This window comes from Cervus elaphus, chromosome 23, assembly GCF_910594005.1.
Source record: "Cervus elaphus chromosome 23, mCerEla1.1, whole genome shotgun sequence".
In the NCBI taxonomy this organism is placed as follows: Eukaryota; Metazoa; Chordata; class Mammalia; order Artiodactyla; family Cervidae; genus Cervus; species Cervus elaphus.
In genome coordinates, this window is record NC_057837.1 from 54,708,331 (window position 1) to 54,732,695 (window position 24,365).

Sequence of the window (24,365 nt, forward strand, 5' to 3'; positions counted from 1 at the left end):
TTATTTTTATATATTAAACATTACTGTATGTAATATAATCATTTTACCATAGGTAACAAAATTATAAGTGCAATTTTCCAATTTTATCATAGGTAACAAAATTACAAGTGCAACTTTCCAAAATAAATATCAAAAATGTATTTAAGGACTTAAATTGACAAGTCAAAAAAACAATCTCTTGAAACCAGTTTGGAAACCCTTGTGGTCAGACACAGCCGGCGTAGACACTGAGGGTTCGCAGTGTAACCGGGTCCTGAGGTGTGTGTGGATGCCTGAGCTGAGTGCTGACGGGTGGGGGTCATAGGGCTCGGAGGGCAGGGAGCCCCGGGGGTGACAGGATGGCGGGGGGCCTGGCTGGGGCCGGGCACACAGACCTGAGCGGAGTTGGGGGGCCGGGTATTGACTCTCCAGAGTAGCTTGCTGCCTGGAATGACCTGCACCGTTTCCTGAGACTCAGGCACAGTGTCCGCCACATCGCCATCAGCCTTCTCGGGGCCGTCGTCCTGAAAGACACAGCACCCACTGCCCCCGGAGCCCTGGCAGACCCTCCCAAGCCCCCGAGAGGGCAGCAGGCACCACACCTCTGGTAGGGGAGCCCATGTGGCCTCCTGAGCATGACTGGACCTCCTCAGGCAGCTGAGGGCGCCCCCAAGTGGTCCTCTCCCCACACGCTGCCCTTCTGCACACGTGGTGACTTCAGGTGTCTCAGCGTCTCTAGACTAAGCCCTAACTGGGGGTCACACCTCAATAGAAAAGTACAACTGCTACTTCCTTTTCAAAAGCAGTGAGACCTGGAGAAGAAGAGTGGCTTTCAGTTAGCTGTGAGGGAGATACTTAATTATAACGAGCACAGCCTGGCAGTCTTCCCCGCCTGCGGGTTACATGGTGTGGTGCCAGAAGCTAAGTGAAGACACACAGCAGCGGTTTGCACCCCCATGAAATGCTCCCTCCTTGTGACGTCACCCCGAGCGGCAACACAGCCAAGCAAATGCACTAAACATGTCAGTAAACAGATTTAACATCTGCTGTGTGGTCTTCAAATGGAACTTTACTTTTTTTTTTTAGTTTAAAGGAGTATTTTTTAGAAAAGATGTCTAATAGCACCTGTGAAATATTACAATATAAAAAACCAACAGGGATGTCCCAGGCAGTCCAGTGGCTAAGACTCTGAGCTTCCCCTATAGGGGGGACAGGTGTGACCCCTGATTAGGGAACTAAGTTCCCAGACGCCACATGCCTCGTGCCTTGGCCAAAAACAAAACAAGAAACACTAACAATCTCAGCAGAAGTTGAAGATTCTGTTAAACAGACATTGAACACCTCGGGTTTGGTACATTCTAATTTATCATCTAGAAAAACGTGACCCCTCTTTTGAACTACTGCCTCTAGTTTTAAACTCAAGAAGAACTATTTTTTTTTTTTTTTAAGAACTAGTCTTAAGATAATCAGTATTGGGTTTTATCACCTGGAACTCAGAACTAGAAACGCACTTGCTTGTATACTGGGTCTCAGCTAACAAGGTGCGGGGACAGGAGATGTATCAAGAAATATCCAGAAGGAAATGGAAGCACCCTCGATCCTGCTGATAGGGGGGTGGGCAGAGGCACCCCAGCACCCGGCCGCCCAGAAATCAGGTGGACAAGCACCTTCGCTCTGAGAGACAGATTCTGTAATCCATCTCCTCCAGCTGGATCACAAAGGCACTGCCTGGCCAGGCCCCCACACCCTTGCTGGGGACTCCCCCACGGCAGCCCCGTACCGGTTTCGTCTTCCGCAGGGAGTCCCCTCTTCTCTCCTGCTTCCTGAAGGACTCGTACGTGACAGGGTCTATGCCCCACAAGCACTCTGTCCACTTGCCATAGATCATGAAAAGCTTCTTTTTGCTGGAGGGAAAGGGAATTTTTAAAAGCAAGTAACAGTGATTAGCAACCATTCATCCAGACACGCAGCACCCTAACTTGACCCCAAATCAATCCTCATTGTCAGTCTTTTTGTAAACCCCAGGATACTGCTGGTGCAAACATGCAGATGGAAAGTTCCATTTCAGTATCGCCACTCACAGCTTTTAGACTAACTCTTCACACTCCTTTGCCAAAGCAGGGAAGAGAAAACAAGGGTACGAGAACCTGAAGGGCTGCGGGAGGCAGCTGGGGTGAGAACAAGTGTGTAACATAACACCCTATGAGCCTGATTGTCATTTTTTAAATACACTACATCTTTAAGTACCACGTCTCCTGCAGCCCCTTCTCTACATGTTCTATAAACAACCCTCCCCACATTCAGCTGCCGCTGCCTCTTCAGCTCCATAACCTGGAGTCAGACCCCCATCACTTCCACCCACAGCCTCCAGAGAGGGCGCGCTGCCTGATTCCCAAGGAACGATGCACGCTGTGCCCTGTTCTCCTTTCCCGCATCTTCCTGGGTGAGCAGGGAGTTGACCATGTGCTTCTGGAAGGCCGTGCTGGCAGCCGAGGGCCATGCTGGGAGGGCACCTGTGCCTCAGAGGCTGGGCTTGGAGGGTGGCAGGCGGGGACACATGGCCGGTCCTCTCTGTCCAATTTGGGATGGAAAACCAGAAACTCGGAGCTGGGCTGGTGCAGGTGGGTGTCCACTGCTGCAGCCTGTGTCTGTAGGCCAGCTGACGGTGGTCTCTCTCTGGGCTGACTCTGCAGGGCTGGTCGATGCCAGTGCCCCGAACAGGACTGCTGTCCTGTGAAGCCGCACACCAAGTCCCAACAGATTTCAAGGGGCGAAGTGGTCAGAGTCCTAAGTCTAAAGGGATTTGAACAGGTGAACGTCTGACACCCAACAGAGTGGGATAGACTTTTACCCACTGCTTTACACTAGGAACTACTTCTACCTGAAAATGTACATCTTTTAGGAGCTGAAAAGAGTCTTACGGCTGTTATGTGGTCCAAGTTACTTGATGGAAAAAAAGAGAGAGAGAAACTGAGACCCAACACAGTGTAACTAACCCAAAGCAGGGAAGAATCCCCCAAACTTGTTAAAATACTACTGGTCATTTCTCTGCTCACAGAAACTTGAACAAGTCCCAGATTTCCTGATAGGAACGAAAAAATCATGTGGGAAAGGATGCCCATAAACGAGTGTTTGGGTTTTGCCTGACAACCATACTGAGCCCAGCAGAGAGAGCGAAACATGAGGTCAGATTCTAAAACCGTGACTTCTGCAGAAGACGCATGCACCAACTGGGCACCTGTGACCCGACCTGCGCAGGGATCTACCTTTTGTCTTGAATGTACCCCTCCACTTTGTGAAGTTCTTTCCCAAACAGTCCACATGGTTTAAAGTGAAGCACGCACTTATCTCCAGTCCTGCAGGGAAGACAAACACAGGCTTCTGTTGTGGATGGGAAATGTCCAGAAAAGGTGAATCGAGGGGGTAGCGAAAGAGAGAAGGAGAGACAGATGGAGGTAGAGATAGAGAGGGAGAAACCGAGAGTGAGGGGAAGATGGGGAGATAGCAGGGGAGAGAGGGGAGCAAGTGAGAGCTCGTACGAGGGGCTCCCCAGGGCGGGGCAGCATCAGGACTGCACGGACGCCCCAGGGACCTTTCGAGGGGACAGAAAGCTCCAAGTACTGCCTGGTGCTGATGGTTACACAATTCAGTAGATTTACTAAAAATCATTTACATGTCTACTTTAAATGGGTGGATTTTTATGACATGTAAATTATATCTTAAGAAAGCTGTTAAAAAACAAAGCAAACCAGCCATGAACTTCCAAGAATAAGGCCTGACAGACTGGACAGTGGTCACTATTTTCACCAAGAAATCAAACCATTCTTGAGTGTAATTTAAAACTTCAAACTAAACCACTGTGACTAAGAACACAGAAGTAACAACACGGAGCACTAACGATGACTCTGACCAGTGCCGACCAGAATCAGATCCGACTGCACCACGTGTGGTGCCTCGCGGCCAGTGCGGCCCGTCTGGAAGCCGAGCGCACTGGGGACCAGGGAGGGCCCTGGGGAGCTGAGGGTGGCATGAATACACAGCTGAACGCCAGCGGCCGGTGCTCTGGGCGCCCCATCGCCACCCTGACTCGCAGCGTCTCAGCACTGGGCCCATTACCTGTGGTTTAAAATCTCCACTGTCCCATACTGCTCTATCCAGAGCTTGCCGATAATCACGTTGTGGACACAGCACGTAGGGTTGGTCCAGGTGTATGCCTCCTTATGTCTGAAATACGCCAGAGAGCAGAGACACTGCGTGACCCCAGAAGCCAAGTCCCAGACAGAATCACACCATAATTGACTGAAAGCTGCAGAAGGGCACAGCATAGCTTTGAACTCCCGAGCAGGGGCTACTTCTTTAGCATTCGTTTGAAATGTCCTTTGTAGTATCAACAAAGCTTTCTATTTAAACGTGGAGACAAGTTAATCAGCAATAAAAGGCTTCACAAAGGCAAGAGGTTTCCTGTGAAGTCGTCAACAGAACAGCCCCCCTACCCATCCCCGCCCCGCCCTGAAGGAACCACGAGGTCCCTAGCAAGCCTGGGCCCTGGCCTTCTGGGGCCGACTTGAGGCGGGGTGGGTCCTGCGGTGCAAATGCCTTTCCCATCAGTCAGGCCCCTTGCTCCCCAGCTGGGCTTCCCCCAGGAGAAAAGAAACCTCATAAACAGGCAGAGAGCGGAGGGCCAGATCCATGTCTCAAGGGAGGCTGTGTCAGAGCCACAGTTGAGGGCAAAAACCAGGCCAGGGCACAAGTATTTCACGAGGAACATTGGGAACTTTTTGAATGTCCTGGGAACCCAAAGCGTTCATTGACCAGGCTTGCAACTCTGCAGCTCCCGGTGCCCCACCCCAGAAAGCCAAGAGCAGGTGACCAGGAGGGGCTGCCCTAGTCTGCCCTGAGATGCAGGGGTCTGGGGTGGAGACCACGCTTCTCTGGCCAGGTGGGGCTCACAGGAAACACAAATGACATCCAAAGCTCCCACGGAGCTGCAGGTAACAAAGCCCGTGCTTCAGGGAGTCAGCTGTGCCTCTCAGCCTGGATCGTCCACAACAGGTTTGCAGTGCCAGTGGGCTGCTAGAGACTCAGTTTCTGCCTGGAGGGTCTTTGATCAACGTCAGATTGGGCATGTCTGGATTTAAAGGTATGCAGGCATCCTTGAAGACGGCCTCTCCATTCTCCTCCCCTCCTGGAGTTCAGACCCTCGACCACGGCTGGTCTGTGTGACCACGGCACGTGCACGTAGGCTGCGGTCACTTCTGAGGTCAGGTGATAAAGGACACTTCTATCCTGGTGCAACCCTCCTTGGCCCCTAGCTCTGGGGGGTGCCAGCGTCTGGCTGCACAGGTGTACGGAGCAGGGGAGCGGCAAGTAACCCAGGTCTCCGCCAGTGACCGGGGAAGGGACTGCGGGAGCAGAGGCTCTGCCTGGTTGTCTTCAGGGGTTCATCCAGCCCGCAGCCTGGCTGCACCAGCACAGAACCCGAACAGAGCCCCCACATCACCCCCAACAGCACATGAGGACAGGACTGTTTCAGGCTCTGAGCTGGGCTCTCACACAGCAGGGGATGACGACCCCGACCAGGGACTGAACTGCAGAGACCAGGGGAGAACAAACAGGACCCAACCCAATCCTGTAAGGAGCACACTCCCTGCCCAGGAACCACCGCCCCAACGAGGCCTCCAGGCTCCCTGGAGGAGGGCCTGTGCTGCAAGGCTGCCTGCCTGGCAGAACACCATGGCCCCTGCACCGCACAGCTCCCCACTCACTTGAGCAGCTCCAGTGTGATGGTGCCACGGGGCTCTGCCTCCACGCTCTTCCCCCAGAACTTGAGCTTTGGATAGATGGAGCCATGAAACAGGAAGTCCTGGTGGAGGCCCTCCGAGTAGAATGCACTGATCGGGGGGTGGTGGCTGACCTGCTCAGATATGAACCTGAACCCTAAGTCTTCCCTGGGAGCAAAAATGAGGAAAAGAAAGGGGCAGGAGAGATAGCCAAAGGGCCTTGTGAGTGACAGCAAAGCCCATAAAGTCAGCCCAACACCCCCGTCCCCAGGGAAGCCCATAGCTCAGCACCCGCATGTGGGGTGGAGGACCCACAGAGCCCCTGACCCCCACATCTGGGAGGGGTGCTGGGATAAGGGGACCACACATGCTGTCACACGTGGCAAAAACATCCTACACGGCTCTCCAGCGTCACACTTGGCCTAAGGCTGACCACACACACACACACTGTGCCCCTGGGGCGATCATCCACACAGAACAAGCAACTATGCGGACAGGCCTCCTGCCCTGACCCCCTGCCCACCCCAGTGCTCTTAGGACCAGCGACTCAGAGGCCTGACAGCAAACTGTCACCAGAGTTCTAGAGGGATGCCCACTGCCCAGGAAAACCAGAGTAGGACTGTCCAGCCTCCTTTCAAGGCTCCCAGGATGTTTGTGATGAAATGTCTTATGCCCCAAGATATTCCTGGCCAGGAAACAGGATTTTTAGTACACTTTCTTTTTCAATAAAAATGTCAGTTTTTAATTGTTCCAGAACTCTGAATACACCTACAGCTGTAGTCATTAAAAATTATAAAAGCTCAACCACATAATTACTAACTTAACTGGAACCAGAATTTCCAATCATTACAGAGGAAAGAAAGTTGAAAAATTAGATTTTAAAAGGTTGCCTACCAAGGTATGTAATTTACAAAATGAATACTTGTCTAAGAACAGAAAGTGTTATTTTTAGTTATCCATGAGCAAGCTCTAGGGACAAAAGGATACTGGTGAGTGGCCAGTTTAGTTACATTGCCCAAACAGGAAGATGGCTGTCTCACACGCGTGGCACGCGGCAGACACCGGAAGCGTGACTGGGAAGTTGCGGCCTGACACGAGTGTAGAGAGTGTGTCAGTGTTCCCTACCAGTTTGTGAGGCTAGTTCAGCCCTGAACCATGCTCTGAAAGAGACGGACACTGGGCTGTCACTACATTCAGCACCTTGGAAGGCTTGCATGCTCTTAATCCCCCTGCTTACTTTCTGTTGTCTGGAACTCTTAATGTACTATTCTTTGATTTATCTTTTCAGATATTTCAATGATGCTCTTAATATGCACAAATGCCAAAAACTATCTAACAGCTACATAAGGGCAGAATCTCGAATACTGGACTAGAGTATGCTGACCAGAGGGAGGAAGCTCTTGCTCAAGAGGAATATCTAAGGAACATCTACACGAATTCCAGATACAAGGGTCCCCCTGAGACTGACCCTCAGGCCAGCCTTCCCCTGCCTGGGCTTCAGCTTCCCTGTTTCTCCAAGGAGAGGGCTGTGCCTTACAGTCCCTCTAGCTGTGACCTGCCACAGCCCCAGGCCACCTGCTGCACTCCTGTTGTTTACAAGCCCCCTGGCAGCATACAGCATGCCTTCTCCTAACTCATCCAGCTTTCTCGAAGAAAATGAGACGTGGAGAAGGGGTCCTCCAGCACCCAGAGCCAGCCAGCCTCTAAAGCACACTAAAACCCAGGAGGATCCCCACACAGGTCCTGTGCACAGAGGGGCCACTGCTGAGCCATCCAGGACAAGCCAGAAACGGTGGAATCTGAAACTGGCATGAATGCTGCCTCCCCACCTGGGAAGAGATGTATGTGCAGGCTGCCTGCATCACTAAGATAACAACTCCTCCCCGGACGGTCTGAAAGCAGTGCTGACACATATACCTCCGCACACACGGTAAACTGTGACACATCTGAAGGGCCCGTTCTCAGCCGCCTAGCATCCCCACACCCCAGCATCATCTACTCACCACTGGAAAGACTCAACCATTAACAACACATATGCTGACAAGGACCCAAGAACTACAGCCAGAAGTTTGTGGTTCTTTGAATCCAAGATTAGTCACACAATACACCACTGTTTTATAAAGATGCTGCAAATTACAGTAGGCCTCACAGACATGCCCACACACACAAGCACCCAGCAGCCCTATACCCCGCCATCCCCTCTCTGTTCCTGAACCTAACCTAAACTACACATTTAGGTTAGGTCCTGAGCCTAAACCACACATCTCGGCCATTCCTGAACCTAACGCAGTCTTCAGTTTTCAATTCGGTTTCTCACAAGGGTTCTGTTATGCCATTAACACAACACCTCTCTAATGTGAACCATCTTTCCACCCGCAGGAAGCCCCTCAATTCAGTCGCCTGGAGACGTCCATACTGCACAAGGACCCTCCTCACCCGTCACCAGAGTCCTGTGCCCAAGACACCACGAGGGCCCCATCCGCTTACCTGATGAGCTCATACGTCTCCCCCAGGAGTGGGTTGAAGGGCTTGCCGGTCCTCTCCCACTGGGAAGCCACAGCTGAAACCGCAAAGGCCGCCACAGACTGAAAGCAACCAAAGGCCAGTGAGGGGGTGGTGACCACGAGGACATGTGAGCCGAGAGCTGGGGTGGCGCCCAGACATACGCTCGGGGTGACTTCTCGTCTCCCGCTGGTAATGCATGTGAAACCACAGAACTTCCGGGGAAATGCTGTTTATCACCCACCGCTTCCTCAAAGCCACAGAAAGCAGGAACTCTGCCGTCTCCCACCCCAGTCGGGGCCTGCCCTGCAGGCTATCACACATGTGTACACACACACACATGCATGCACATGCACACACTTGCATGAGAGGTGGTGCTGAAAGGACCCAAGAGGGGCCAACTGCCAGCCCCACACCCCCCTGCAGCCCTGCATGCCCAACCGATAGGAGGCTAAGACCACACCCATGGAGAATGTGCCTGTGGCAAATGCCTAGGCCACTGGGCAGGACAGTTCCCCAAAGTCAGTGGGAGCCACTCCAGCCCTGCTCCCAGATGTCCCACTGCTGAGGGCCTGGGTCCCTGCCCCCACGTGGCCAGTCAGATCAAATCACATTCTTAACTGCTGTGGTCTGCATGTAACCAAGCACAGTGCCAGGTGCCCCCCGAAATGAGCTTGCCTCACCTGCATCCTTTCCAGGGACTGGGGCTGGCGGGAGGCTCTGTGAATTAGGTACACATGTTCCATGTACTCTGTGATCCGCTGCAGGAAACTCAGGGGCTCATTGAAGGCTATGGGCATCGTGATCTTGGACAGTTCCTAGGAGGAGCCAGAAAGGACCCGCTCCATTAGCAGCAGGCTCTCCCCACACCCGCCCCTGCTCCGAGCACCACTTCTTGGGAGTCACAGCTGCCTGTGCCAGACAAGATGGTGGAGGCCCCGTGGGAAGTCTGGCTGTCTGAACTTACCAAGCCGATGCACTTCTTCAATATGCTCCACACGCTGAAGTCGCTTCTGGTAAACATCGGGGCAGGCAGAGATGTCCTGCAGAGGAGCAACCAGAGCGACACGTGTGTTTCAACAACGTGAGAGTCACTTACAGTGGATGGCTCTGCTCAGTGGCCCTTGTCTTTCACCTTTTCTAAGCATTAGGGTTTCTCTATGCTGGCTCGCTAGTGGAGGAAAAAAGGACCAGACTGCTGCGGAAGTCCCAGAGAAAGCTTTCTGCACCGAATACTGGAGGGCCTCCTGGGAAATGATCACGGCCACATGGACGACCTTCCCCCATGGAGCTGGGGAGTCAGGTCACCACACCCCCACCCCAGGGCAGCCGGGCGCCAACAGCCAGGAGTAGCTGCAGGACCATGGACAGAGATCAGACAGGAAGGAGTCCCACTCAGAAAATATCTCAGAAACCAGCTCTTAAACCCCTCTGAAGCCGGTGTTTGTCTTTCTTGAGGTCCTGCGTGGCCACAACATGACAGGCCCTGGCTGTGAGGGGTCACGAGGAGGGTGGGCAGGGCCCAAAGATGGCCCTGCATGTAGACAGGAGTGAGGGCAGAAGCTGACAAGATGGAAGAGAAGAGGGCCTGGGGCTGGGGCTGGGGCACAGAGCAGACAGAGCCCTAACGAGGGAAAAGCTGGGGCACCTAGGACCCCACGAGGCTGGGACCTCTGACAATGGGCGGGGCTGTCCCCGGGGAGAGGCACAGGTGCAGGTGTCATCCTTAGAGGAGACCCTTACAGTTCATGGTCCAAACTAACACACTGGAGAAAGGGCTGCCGGCACCCTCACTCAGGGCTGTGTGTCTACTGCCTGGGAGCTTTAAGAAGGGGGCAGACCTGTCCAGAAACGGTGGAATCTGGGCGAGAAGCAGGCACAGGAGGTGCCCACAGGAGGCCCGGTGTGGCAGGGACAGGCCGGGACACAGGAGCTGGCAGAGCTGAGGGCATCCAAGACACATCTCCAGAGGCCAGCAAGGCAGGCTGGGGGACGGATATGGGAGGAAGAGGGGTGCGGCACCAGGGCCAGCTTGAGCCAGATTCCGGGGTATGGGAGACAGCGGGGGGCTGATGGCTGAGCCCAGGCCATGAGACCAGGCAGGAGGTGCTCTGGCAGCTCAGGTTCCCGCTGGGTCCAGTGCAGGGCAGAGGCTGGGTGAAGGTGGGCTCCCTGGGTGGACAGAGGCCACTGCCGCCATCCCAGGGGCTCCACATGCTTCTTGTCTGTCCCACCTGAGTCCTCCCTTCTATTGGCGAACTCGGGTCACTGTCACTGGAGTCTGCTCACATGAGAACCCAGTGGTGGTTAAGAGAGAACGGAATGTGGTCTCACTGCACCAAACCACCCTGAGAAACTCTCAGGGTCAGAGGTTAGTGTGTGGAAAGAGAATGCAGGCAGATCTGCATGAAGCCAGCAAGATGGTCTGGTAACAGTGAGGGCAGGCTGTGTGCAAACACCAGGGCACCCTGGAGCTCAGTCCCGCAACCCGGAGCAGGCACAGTCGCCCTGTCAGCTTACGGATGGGGCTCAAGTTGAAGAAGCACCATCACTGATCTGCAGGGGCCACCCAGAGGCTGGCTGAACAGGCCCTGGATCTGCCCAGTGACGCTGGACAGGACGTTCTCAGCTCACAACCTGCACCCTCAGCATATCTGGAGCAAGTTGAGTACAGGTGTGCTGGGAGATACCAAGATGTACCCATGGGACAACCTACCTGTGCTTCTGAATCCCATTCTCCTGAGGAGTCCTGTCCCCAACTTTTCCGATCCCATTACTTTTGCTGGTGTCCACATGAATCACGCCAGTGAGTCTCTGATTTGCCTCTGAAAATTCCCCGGAAGAGTTATCAGAGTCAAAGCCTGCGTGAGACAAGCAGAGGGTGACATGGCAGGACGTCACCTCTAAGGATTCTCACTGAAAGCAGAAAACCTGAAGCTCTAAAGTGTTTCTAATGGACAGTCAGAGTAATTAACTCCACTTGCCAAGAGCTGCAGACAGAGGTGGAGAACGAGGACTGCTCCCGGGGGCTCCCCAAGGAGGACCCCACCCTGCCACCCACATTGCACGCTCCATGGTCCTTTCCATGTGGGGCAGCCCCAGGGCACTAGGACAGTTTTCCCCCGTGGTCATCAATGACTCATGTCCTCTGGGGTGGTCACACCTAACTCAGGCCACAACATCCTCCTCCTCTGTCCATGTTTGAGGTCAAACTCAAACTCTGCATCATGTTCTGAAACACATCTGCTGTAGTATTTCTAAGACTAAGCACCACGCCAATGAACCAGCAGAACCTAGCCAACCTATGAACAATAACCCAAACCGTGGATGATGGATGTGAACGCAGAGAGTACACGGTACACAGAAAACTTGGAGAAAATGACCCATGAGGACTAATGTGAAACACAGGTAGCCGTCTCCTGGCCTGTGCAGTCCCCGAGGAAGAAGGTCACAACCCTGGGCAGACCTCTGGGTCTTCTCCACCAGGAAGGCTTTTTCCGAAGTGATCAGTGACCAGGGACAAAGGAAGTGTGTTTCCTTTTGCTCCAGAGTGAGCCTGGAGGGAGCTGTGGCTTCCAGGTGAGTCATTCCAGCTGGAGCAGGGGCTCCTGACCGCTGACCCCCAGCAATGAGCTCACGAGGAGCACAGGGTGGGCTCCCATAATAGCCCCTCATTTCTGAGTAGAAAGTGGGGCCCAGCGTGAAAGACCCGGGGGGCTACTGCCACACACAAAACGTAAACCACCTTGCCACTGATAAGCTTCCTTGAGAAAATGCAAAAATACCTTCTTTCACATTCTTCTCTATTGGCAGATCCACAAAATGTAGTAGCACTGAAACCAATGACACAATGAATTTGAAAGGATATATTAAAAATGATCAATACCTTCTGAAATAACCTGTCACCTCTAGTTTTTGCTAACCATCCCCAAAGTGACACCTGCTGATTCCCAGCATAAACGTGGGTCTAAACATAGCCTGAAATGGTTCCAGCTTAGGAATGCTGAGTGCACAGGTATCCCTGTATCCCTCGGGGCTGAGAATCTAGGCCACCGTTAAGTAGAAAGTTCGTTTAGATCACAGGCCTGGGGTAGGCCCCAGAAAACAAGGCAGCTTCTCCCTCACAGGTGCCTGAAGTCTTATCTCTGGTGAAGCCAACGCTCTGTAACAGCTTAATCATCTTAATACACAATGTTTCTTGTTATTACACAAAGAGAAAATACAGAACAGACAAGGAGCAAGCTGAAAGCATCTATAATCTGATTACTTAGAGATACCTGTCTTTGACAGGTCAGTCTGACTTTTTAAACAGCCCTTCATCTGTACATATTCTCATGTGCTTTATTTAAAACCTTTCAATTGAAAGGTACTGATTCTTATAGGGAATAACTGCCCATTGAAGTCATCCATTCAGTAACTGCTGGGTTTAAATATGTTTTAAATTAGAGTCACAAAAGTTAACACCGACTCTAAGACAGGAAAGTACTCACTGGGCATTTCACTGCATTGGGAGACTTCAGATTTTTCATCTTCCTGTTGCTTGTTTGGGAACCAAAGGACTGAGGTGAGAAACTGTTTTCACCGAGAAACCTGCTTCCTCTGCCTCCATCTCAGGGACTTGTGGAAGGTCCCGCCGTGCGGAGAGCCAGGGATGGAGTCATACACACATGGCACCCCACACAGCTCAGGGCCTCTCCAGGGAAAGCCCTCAGGAGAGCCAGTTACACTGGTCCCAGTAAGAGGGCACCTCCAGGAAGCTCCTGGGTGAGAGGGCCTCACTGAGGTCAGGCTCTTTTGGTTTCAGACGTGGTGCCTCTGCCAGGGCCAGGCGGACCAAGGGCATGATTCCCTGACAACCAGCCGCTAGGTGGAATTCAGCTGCTAACAATCACTGATGAGCGGGTGGTTGAGCAGACAATACGCTTCCCAGGAAAACATGTCTACAGGGAACATAATAGCTATGAAATCTCGGGAGATGACTCAGTGGTTCAGCCTTTAAGAACAGCGAGGAGAGCACAATGCCAGCTCCTTCTGGGGCTTCGGACGAGAGTAAGTCCATCACCTGGGGCTGCTGGCCCGCAACTGCTCCAGCCCTCCCTCGGGAGAAGTATGGTCAATGAACACAGGCAGCATGGGGCCAGGGCTCCACCAGGGCTCCAGGTGTCCCGGCGGGGACAGCACAGGTGTCTGGGGACAGCGACCACCACCAGGCAAGAGCCTCCTGTCGTGCTGGGCACCACGCTCTCTCGGCACCAACCATGGTAGGGCCCCTCTGACAGCACTGGGGAGATTATCACTGAAGGATCTGGTGGTAGTAACATTTCAGAGCCGCTGTTTCTATGTCCCCACATCTGAGAGCAGGCCATGGACTGGAAGAGTCCCCTGAAGTCCGTCTCCACCAATAAGAACCCTCAGCAAGAAAAGCAAAGTGATGCTCCCAGTGCTGACAAGTGGGTGGAGGGCAGTGGGGGCATCTTGAACTTGAGTTTGGGGCCCCCTCAGGAGGTGACAGGAGGAGGAGGGGCTGCTCTAAGCAAATGTGGCCTGACCCAGCCTGGCCTCTCCTGCCCCCCACCCCCTGCCCCCCGCAGTCACTCACACACACACAGAACACCGATCCCACCATACATTCCACCCCACTAGCCTGGGTACCAGTGTTCACAATGGTGTTTGAAATGCGAAACAGAACTGAACTTTTTTTTTTATAACCGAACTTTTAACACAGCAAGAGTTGCTGTGGAAGCAGATGATCTACTATTCTTTGGTAGACTTTAAGTGGTACAAAACAAGATATAGTTATAAGACAGGACAGTAAGGTTTTGATCATTATAAACAATATAAGGATGCTGACCAACACATTCAGGAGCCAAATAAAAACATTTACACCCCAGGGCAACCCTTTCAAAGACTGAAACACACAGTTGCCCTTTCATGTTATCTCCTGTGGTCCAAAGTGGATGTTTTCCTCCAAATCTGGGCCAGGACAAGTGCTTTTCCTGGGAACACGTCACCCTTCTCTCCGCGTGGCTCTCCCAGGCCATCCTCATGTCCCCAGGCTATGTCTGAGGGCTTCGCACTCATGACCTGGCCTCTGCGCTGGCACCCCCTCCGCTTACCTGTGACGGCATCGAAGAACTCCTCCTCTCCGTTCATCCTTCAGCAGCCAGGCGCCCGCCGCCTGATCTGGAGGGTCCTCTACTCAATCATTGTACTGAATCTACATCGACAGTGTAAGAAATTTCACGCTGTGAACTTTTTAAGGTAAAAATCCAACAGGCACTGGAGACCTACAGGGGAAAAAAATTTTTTTTGGTGTATTTAGCTTTCAGAGGTTGTATAGTTTAGAAACATCTAAAAATACCCATTCACTATCCTTGAGTTCATCTCGATTACATCTGAGCAAAGTAGTAAAAGGAATGACCTCACACTAGAGGAAACAGTCACATCTGTGTCCATCAGAGGGCACCACTATCTGAATTTACTTTAAAAGCCACTGTCCACAGCTGTATAAGGAGCACTGAAATGACTAATCTGGGGTCACGTGGACAGTTCGAAAGGCCAATTAGTGAAAGTGAGGCGTCCACATATCAAGGCCCCAACACACCTCTGCCACTGCATATCTTCACCAGAAGCTGGAACAAGTGGTTATAAATAATGCAAAGTTCTGTTAAAACATTTATTCCACATTAACCTGAAACCAACTTTCAACTCTGGGGAATTAAGACTGCTGTGTAAGTTCGCTGTCCTCAGCATAAACTGTAATCAACTTAAATTTTTCCAAAATTGTTTTAGCTCAATATTTTGGGAGAACTCATGCATATTAACTTCTCCCTTATGAAGCAGTGTTTCATCAATGGCAAGAGACTGTCCCCACAGGTTTGACGTTCCAGGAAAATCAGCAGAGACCCACGGTTCATTCACTGTGTGAGGTGGGCACAGGACAGAGCGCTCCCCTCCAGTTCTGAGAGCAGTTCCAAAGGAACAGATGGTCCCCAGGCCTTGGAGCGGCCACATGGCACCTGGTATCACCACCAAAGGGTTCATCTCGGGCTCCATCCTGAGCACAGGTTAGCGTCTATGTCATACAACCAACTGGGGTTGGGTTTTCCATCCTTCCTCTGCCCAAAAAGCTCTTTCAGAATTTCCTTTCCTTCCCCACCTTCCTAACCTGCAAGCAGAACCACACCCGGGCAGCTTCAGGAAACACCCATTCAAAGCCTCACTCAGTCATCCATGCTGGTTCTGTTTTCCTTTTGGCAAATTAGAGAAGTTATTGCTCACTTCTGACTCTTCTCTGATGTGACAGGCCCAATCTACAACATCCAGCATCACACTCAGGCTCCAGAAGCCACGAAGCAGAACCAGGGTTCCCTGGAGGAGAAATGGCTGAGTCCAGAAGTGGGGTCCCTCTAGAGGCAGCAGGAAGCTGGCAAGACTACTTGAGTCAGGTCAAAAGGTTCAGACGAACCTGCAGAGGCTCCACTGAGACACCAAGTTCCTGTGAGCCCTGAGAACAGCCAGAGCAGTCACATCACACATTTAAGTCCCCGGGTTCACCGAGATACTGAAAAAGAAATCGACTGGTCACTACTGGATGGATGATGACAATACGTTCTTCTGAAAACTAGGACATGCAGGAAAGCACAAGCCTTTGAGTTGCCTTCCTGTGCAGGCTCTCTGTCCCACTTTTTAAAGGCGTTCCTGCTGATCCATGAAGGACCGGGCTATGTCCATTCTGTGTGCAAACCTGATGAATTCCCATGTCTGAGGCCATTCCATCACAGACCCACATGCGCAACCTGCCTCCTCCTCGGGGGTCCTGCTAAGAGAATGGACCCTCTTCCAACCTTAACTACCAACGTAAGGAACACAGAGAAGACAGGAACATGCCAAACTCCACCAAAGGGACACTGTGGGCAAAATCCAGACCCTGGGCAAGTATACAGGGTGAAACTCAGCTTCTTCAACCAATAAATCACACACACACAAAGTGGCAGGTAAAGGGACACTTCCCTATCTTGAGTGAGATGACAGTTTCACGGGTATAGACAGATGTCAGAACTCATCGTACGCTTTCAATATGTGCAATGTAGGGAACTCCTAGTGGTCCAGTGGTTATGACTCCACGCTTGCACGGCTGAGGGTGCGGGTTTATCCCTGCTGGGGGAACTAAGATCCTGCAAGCTGTGTAGCGGGGCCAAAAATAAACAAATACCTGCAATTTACTGTATGTTAATTATACCCCCTAGTTCAGTTTAGTTCAGTTTAGTCCCTCAGTCATGTCCGACTCTTTGTGACCCCATGGACTGCAGCACACCAGGCCTCCCTGTCCATCACCAACTCCTGGAGTCTACCCAAACTCATGTCCATTGAGTCGGTGATACCATCCAACCATCTCATCCTCTGTCATCCCCTTCTCCTCCTGGCCTTCAGTCTTTCCCAGAACCAGAGTCTTTTCAAATGAGTCAGCTCTTCGCAGCAGGTGGCCAAAGTACTGGAGTTTCAGCTTCAACATCAGTCTTTCCGATGAACACCCAGGACTAATCTCCTTTAGGATGGACTGGTTGGATCTCCTTGCAGTTCAAAGGACTCTCAAGAGTCTTCTCCAACACCACAGTTCAAAAGCATCAATTCTTCGACGCTCAGCTTTCTTTACAGTCCAACTCTCACATCTATACATGACTACTGGAAAAACAATAGCCTTATCTAGACGGACCTTTGTTGACAAAGTAATCTCTCTGTTTTTTAAGATGCTGTCTAGGTTGGTCATAACTTTCCTTCCAAGGAGTAAGTGTCAAAATTTTAATTTCATGGCTGCAGTCACCATCTGCAGTGATTTTGGAGCCCAGAAAGTAAAGTCAGCCACTGTTTCCACTGTTTCCCCATCTATTTGCCATGAGTGATGGGACCAGATGCCATGATCTTAGTTTTCTGAATGTTGAGCTTTAAGCCAACTCTTTCACTCTCCTCCTTCACTTTCATCAAGAGGCTCTTTAGTTCTTCTTCACTTTCTGCCATAAGGGTGGTGTCATCTGCATATCTGAGGTTATTGATACTTCTCCCAGCAATATTGAATCCAGCTTGTCCTTCATCCAGCCCAGCATTTCTTGTGATGTTCTCTGCATATAAGTTAAATAAGCAGGGTGACAATATATAGCCTTGAGGTACTCCTTTTCGTATCTGGAACCAGTCTGTTGTTCCATGTCTAGTTCTAACTGTTGCTTCCTGACCTGCATACAGATTTCTCAAGAGGCAGGTCAGGTGGTCTGGTATTCCCATCTCTTTCAGAATTTTCCACAGTTTATTGTGAGCCACACAGTCAAAGGCTTTGGCCTAGTCAATAAAGAAGAAATTGATGTTTTTCTGGAACTCTCTTGCTTCTTTGGTGATCCAGAGGATGTTGGCAATTTGATCTCTGGTTCCTCTGCCTTTTCTGAAACCAGCTTGTACATCTGGAAATTCACGGTTCACATATTGCTAAAGCCTGGTTTGGAGAATTTTGAGCATTACTTTTCTAGCATGTGAGATGAGTGCAATTGTGCGGTAGTTTGAGCTTTCTTTGGCATTGCCTTTCTATGGGACTGGAGTGAAAACTAACCTTTTCCAGTCCTGTGGCCACTGCTGAGTTTTCCAAACTTGCTGGCATGTTGACTGCAGCACTTTCACAGCATCATGTTTTAGGATCTGAAATAGCTCAGCTGGAATTCCATCACCTCCACTAGCTTTGTTGGTAGTGATGCTTCATAAGGCCCATTTGACTTCGCATTCCAGGATGTCTGACTCTAGGTGAGTGATCACACCATTGCGGTTATCTGGGTCATTAAGATCTTTTTTGTACAGTTCTTCGGTGTATTCTTGTCACCTCTTCTTAATATCTTCTGCTTCTGTTAGGTCCATACCATTTCTGTCCTTTGTTGAGCCCATCTTTGCATGAAATGTTCCCTTAGTATCTCTGATTTTCTTGAAGAGATCTCTAGTCTTTCCCATTCTATTATTTTCCTCTATTTCTTTGCACTGATCCCTGAGGAAGGCTTTCTTATCTCTCCTTGCTATTCTTTGGAACTCTGCATTCAAATGGGTATATCTTTCCTTTTCTCCTTTGCTTTATGCTTCTCTTCTTTTTACAGCTATCTGTAAGGCCTCCTCAGACAGCCATTTTGATTTTTTGCATTTCTTTTTCTTGGGGATGGTCTTGCTCCCTGCCTCCTGTACAATGTCACGAACCTCTGTCCATAGTTCATCAGGCACTCTGTCTATCAGATCTAGTCCCTTAAATCTATTTCTCACTTCCACTGTAATCATAAGGGATTTGGTTTAGGTCATACCTGAATGGTCTAGTGGTTTTCCCTACTTTCTTCAATTTAAGTCTGAATTTGGCAGTAAGGAGTTCATGATCTGAGCCACAGTCAGCTCCCGGTCTTGTTTTTGCTGACTGTAGAGAGCTTCTCTATCTTTGGCTGCAAAGAATATAATCAATCTGACTTCGGTGTTGGCCATCTAGTGATGTCCATGTGTAGAGTCTTCTCTTCTGGTGTTGGAAGAGGGTGTTTGCTATGACCAGTGCGTTCTCTTGGCAAAACTCTATTAGCCTTTGCCCTGCTTCATTCTGTACTCTAAGGCCAAATTTGCCTGTTATTCCAGGTGTTTCTTGACTTCCTACTTTTGCATTCCAGTCCCCTATAATGAAAAGGACATCTTTTTTGGGTGTTAGTTCTAAAAGGTCTTGTAGGTCTTCATAGAACCGTTCAATTTCAGCTTCTTCACACTCCCCCCCAAAAGATACTTATAGGCACAGATGTCATAACTGCATCTTTTAAACTGCTCTTATCTTTTCAAGCTATGCATTGAAACACATCAGATAGAATAACAGCATGTCTGGGAGTTTCTTCAAAATGACTTGGGGAGAGGCCGGGGTGGTTAAGGGGACGAGATGGGCCAGAAGCTGGTGAACTGCTGGGTATGGGGACAGGCTCACAGGGGACCATGGTGCTGTGCTTCCTGCTTCTCTGTACCTTTAATATCTCCCATAATAGAAGGCATGTTCAAAGCCATGGTATTTTCTTTTTATGTGCTTCCTTGCCCATAACAAAAGTCCCAATGTTCAAAGTAAATCAATCAAAACTCATGGAAAGCCTTTAAAATGAAGGTCAGGCTTAAAGTAAGATGTCAGGCTGGACAAACAGTGAAGACAGGAGCTGAGCCAAACAGCTGGGACTGTGACGTGGCTGCAGCCCTGTGACCCCCTGCCACGCAGATCTGTGGTCCAACCACCACCAGGTACCCGAGCCCCATGGAGAAGGCTCCACAAGTCCAGGCCAGAAGCCTCGCAGCCACCTCAGACCTGCACACACCTGCCAGGTACACAGTTAATCCCGCCCAGCGTCCAGGCCATGCCTAGGGGAGTTATCCTAAAAGCCACACACCTTGTATGGTCTTTACTGTGCCAGGAGAAACCAACCACCACTATGGGATCAACATAAGATGGCAGTGATCTACCTCCTTCAGGACAGAGGGCATGCCTGGGAGCGACAGCCCCCAAGGGCTCTCCCTGAGTTTGGGGGGGCCAGGGGCAGGGAGAGTGGGGCCCCAGGGGCATGGGGGCAGGGCATCCTTGGTCCTATCTCGGTTTGGCCGCCCACCTGACCTCTTCTCGGAAGCCTTATGGCTGTGGGACCCTCCATACTCAGTCCCCTGCTGAGTGGCCTCTGACCCCAAGGTGGTCCTTGCCTCCAATCCAGCCCACACCCACGGAGGGACACTAAAGTGGGCGGGGAGCAGAAAGCCTCCTCTCCGGTGTGTCTGCTGGACCTCAGAGAAGACCGGGTTTCAGAAAAAGACTTTCTTTTTTCAAATCAGCTGCTTCCTTTTCTAAGTCCAGAGAAAAACGCAGAAAAGTAAGCTTGTGCTGGACATCTTTGTGGGCCTCCAGGGACTCCCCCTCTGCAGCCCCTCCTCAAGCCCCACAGTGAGCACTCCCTCCAGGTCCCGTCAAGGGCCAGCAGCCAGGGCGCCCCACTGCTTTCAGGTCCCCACAAGGTGCCTGCCCCTCCACAGAACTCCTCACCTCTCTTCAAGGTGCCCACCCCCAGAGTGCTGCCCCATGCTCCCAGGACCCGGCTCTAAATGCGGACTGTCCACCACCACATATATGAATACCCGCACTCAGGTCTTACAAACCCATCTTTACATTTTCTTAGAAAAACAGACCTAGTCACTGAGGAATAAGTGGCTGGCTTAGGGACCTGGTGGTTAATCTCCAAGGTCAACTCACTAAAGAGTCAAACTGTGTATTACTTCTCTGCTCAAAAATGAGCAAGGCAACCTAGATGCAATCTTCACAAAGAAAGAAAAGCTCACCAATAATTTGAAAATTCTAAAGCTACTTTTGCAGTTAAATGTCAATTCTGAATTTAAGTTGTCCAAAATAATATAAATTTTATTTAGTAATTTAAAAATACATTAGCAAGCATCAACCAGATGGAAGATAAGAAACAGAAGACTTGAACAACACCATCAACCAATTAGATCTAACAGATGTATCCAGAACACCCCACCCAACAACAGGACACACCTTCTCAAGTGCACGTGGGAAGTTCTCCAGGACAGACCATATGTTAGGCTACAGACTATGTCTCAGTAGATTTTAAATGATCTGTATCATACAAAGCATCTTCTCTGACTACAAAAGAATGAGTTAGAAATCACTAACAGAAGGAAAACTAGAAAATTCACAACGTTCTGGAAATTAAGTAACATTCTCTTAGGAATTCCCTGGTGGTCCAGTGGTTAGGACTCAGCTTTCACTCTCAGGAGACTGAGTTCAATCTCTGATCAGGGAACTAAGATCCCACAAGCTGCCCGGTACTGCCAAAACAAAAAGAAAAACTATCTTAAACAACCAACAGATCAGAGGAAAAAACTACAAGGGAAAAGTAGGAAATCCTTATAAACAAATGAAAATGAAAACACAACACACCAAAGTTTATGGGACTCAGTGACAGCAGAGCTAAGTGGAAATTTTATAGCAACCAATACTCATGTTAAAAAATAAGACATCAAATCAATAACCTAACCTCACAACTTAAGGGAGGAGAATAACAAATGCCAAAGCTAGCAGAAGGAAGAAAATAATAAGAATAGAAAAATAGAGGAAATCAGTGAAACCAAAAGTCAGTTCTTTGAAAAGATTAACAAAATCGATTAATCTTCAGTTAGACAGACCAATAAGAAAGAATACTTAAAAAACTAAAATCATAAATTGAAATAAGGACATTACTCATTCTACAGAAATAAAAGAATTATAAGAAAGGGCTATGAACCCTGCAAAACTGGATAACCTGGATGAAATGACAAATTCCTAGAAACACAAAACGTACTAAGCTCAAATCAAACAGAAAATCTGAGCAAGCCAATCAGTAATCAAAAATCTCCCAACAGAAAGCAAAACAAAACAAAACAAAAATCTCCCAACAAAGAAAAACCCTGGATTTGACAACTTCACTGGTGAATTCTACAAAACATTTAAAATAGAACTAACATGAATTCCTCTCAAACTTTCCCCAAAATTAAGAAGAATAGACACTTCCTAACCCCATCTATGCAATCAGGCAAAGACCCTACAAAAAAAAACTACAAACCAATATCCCTTACAAACACAGATGCAAAACTCCTCAACATAATACTAACAGATAGAACACAATGACACACATTTAGCAACATATTAAAGAGGATTACATGTCATGACCAAATGGGATTTACTCCTGGAACGAAAGGATGATTCAATACATGAAACTCAATTGATGTAATATATCACATTAATAGAATGAAGAAGGGGGAAAACCACATGATCATCCCAACTGATGCAGAAAAATCATTTGGCAAAGCTCAACACCTTTTCATGATAGAAACACTTGATAAACTGCAATGGAAGGACAACATCATAAGGGCCAGATGTGAAAAAACAACAGTAAATATCATACTCAGTGGTGAAGCTTTTCCTCTAAGATCAGGAAACCACTGATGCCCACTTTCACCAGTTATAGTCACCACAGTACTGAAAATTCTAGGCTGAATAATTAGGCAAGAAGAAGAAATAAAAGTCATCCAAATTGGAAAAGAAGAAGTGAAATTATGTTTGCAGATGATGTGATCTTATATAGAGAAAACACTAAAGATTCCACAAACACACACAAAAAAACTATTAGGATAAATTAATTCAGCAAGGTAGCAGGATACAAACTCGACATGGAAGAATCAGTTGTATTTTTACACAGTTAGAGTGAACCATCTGAAAAGGGAATCCCCAAAACAATCCCTTTTACAATGTTATCTAAAAGGACAAAGTTCTTAGGAATTAACCAAGGAGGTTAAAGACCATACAATGAAAACTATAAAACACTGCCAAAAGAAATGAAAAACATAAGCAAATGGAAACATATCCCATGTTCATGGATTGGAAGACTGAATATTAAGATGTTGATACAATTCAAATCAATCTATAGATTCAATACAATCCCTATCAAGCATCAATGATGTTTTCTGCAGAGACAGAAGAATCCATTCTAAAACTCATATGGAATGTCAAGTGACCTTCAATAGCCAAAACAAACTGAAGAAAGGAGAACAAAGCCAGAAGACCACACTTCCTGATTTCACAACTTACTACAAAACTACAGTATAATCAAAACAATGTGGTACTAGCCCAGAGACCAATGGAAAAGAAGAGAGTCCAGGAATAAATCCTCACATATACAGTCAATTGACTTCTGACAAGCAAGTGTGCTAAGACCATTCAAGAAGGAAAGGACTATCTTTTCAACAAATGGTGCTGGGAAACTGGATATCCACAGGTAAAGGAATGAAGCTGGACCCTATCTTATACCATATACAAAAATTAACTCAAAATGGATCAAGGACCTAAATGTAAGATCTAAAACTAAAAAATTCTTAAAAGGAAGATACAGGGCAAAACCTTCATAACTTTGGATTTGGCAATGATTTATTGGATAAGACACGAAAGTGAAAGTGGCTCAGTCATGTCCAACTCTTTGTGATCCCATGGACAACACAGTTCATGGAATTCTCCAGGCCAGAATATACTGGAGTGGGTAGCCTTTCCCTTCTCCAGGGGATCTTCCCAACCCAGGGATCAAACCCAGATGTCCTGCAACTGCACCAAAGGCAGAGACAAAGAGAAATTAGACAAACTGGACTTCATGAAAAAATTTTAAAATTTGTGCATTATATACTGTCAGAGTATAGCGGCAACCCCAGAATGGGAGAAAATATTTGCAAATCATACATTTGAAAACAGACTAATATCACGACTATATAGAGAACTCCTAAAACTCAATAACAAAAAACAAACAACCTGATTCAAAAACGGGCAAAAGAGTTGAACAGACATCTCACCAGAGAACACATACAAATGGCCAATAAGCATATGAAAAGATGCTCAGCTCACTAATCATCAGGGAAATGCAATCAAAGCTACAATGAGACACAACCTCACACCCTTTAGGATGGCTACTATCAGAAGCAACAGAAACTGACAAGTCTTGGTGAGGGTGTGGAGAAACAGGAACCCGTGCGCATGGTTGGTAAGAACATAAAATGGTACAGCCGTTGTGGCAAACAGGAGGGCAGTTCCTCAAAAAATTAAAAATAGAATTACCACGTGATCCAGCAATTCCACTTCTGGATATGCACCCAAAAGCACTGAAAGCAATTCTTTCAATTTTTTGCGCGCCCATGTTCACAGCAGCTAAAATGTGGAAGCAACCCAAGTGTCCATCCACAGACAAAAGGAAAAGCAAAATGGGGTCCAGACACATGACGGAATATTATTCAGCCTTAAAAAGGAAGGAAACCCTGCCGCATGCTACAGCACTGAAGAACCTTGAGGACATTATGACCAATGAAATAAGCCAGACACGGAAAGACAATTACTGTGTGATTCCACTTACACGAGGACTGTAGAGGAGTCAAATTCATAGAGACGGAAGGAAGAAGGTGGTTGTCAGGGGCTGGCAGAGGGGAAACAGGGAGCTGATGCTTAATGGGTCTTTACCATTTCACAGGATGAAAAGAGCTTTGGGGTGCATG

The 24,365-nt window shown here is 48.9% G+C and overlaps 1 protein-coding gene across 3 annotated transcripts in view; it reads right to left on the bottom strand.

Annotated features, from left to right (window-relative positions):
• The window catches only part of OSBPL2 (oxysterol binding protein like 2), a 35,787-nt gene that overhangs the window by 3,123 nt on the left and 8,299 nt on the right, over positions 1-24,365 (bottom strand). Inside the window, exons 1-11 of one of the 3 annotated variants that reach the window (XM_043883639.1) lie at positions 15,543-15,689; positions 14,378-14,548; positions 10,978-11,122; positions 9,229-9,304; positions 8,945-9,079; positions 8,247-8,344; positions 5,745-5,927; positions 4,096-4,203; positions 3,246-3,335; positions 1,760-1,883; positions 375-503 (exon numbers count right to left, since the gene is read on the bottom strand). In XM_043883639.1, the coding sequence (XP_043739574.1) occupies positions 375-503; positions 1,760-1,883; positions 3,246-3,335; positions 4,096-4,203; positions 5,745-5,927; positions 8,247-8,344; positions 8,945-9,079; positions 9,229-9,304; positions 10,978-11,122; positions 14,378-14,414 (1,125 nt within the window). In that variant the 5' untranslated portion in view covers positions 14,415-14,548; positions 15,543-15,689. Of the gene's footprint in view, positions 1-374; positions 504-1,759; positions 1,884-3,245; positions 3,336-4,095; positions 4,204-5,744; positions 5,928-8,246; positions 8,345-8,944; positions 9,080-9,228; positions 9,305-10,977; positions 11,123-14,377; positions 14,549-15,542; positions 15,690-24,365 lie in introns of those variants that run through there. The other 2 variants (XM_043883636.1, XM_043883637.1) reach the window with 2 other exon arrangements.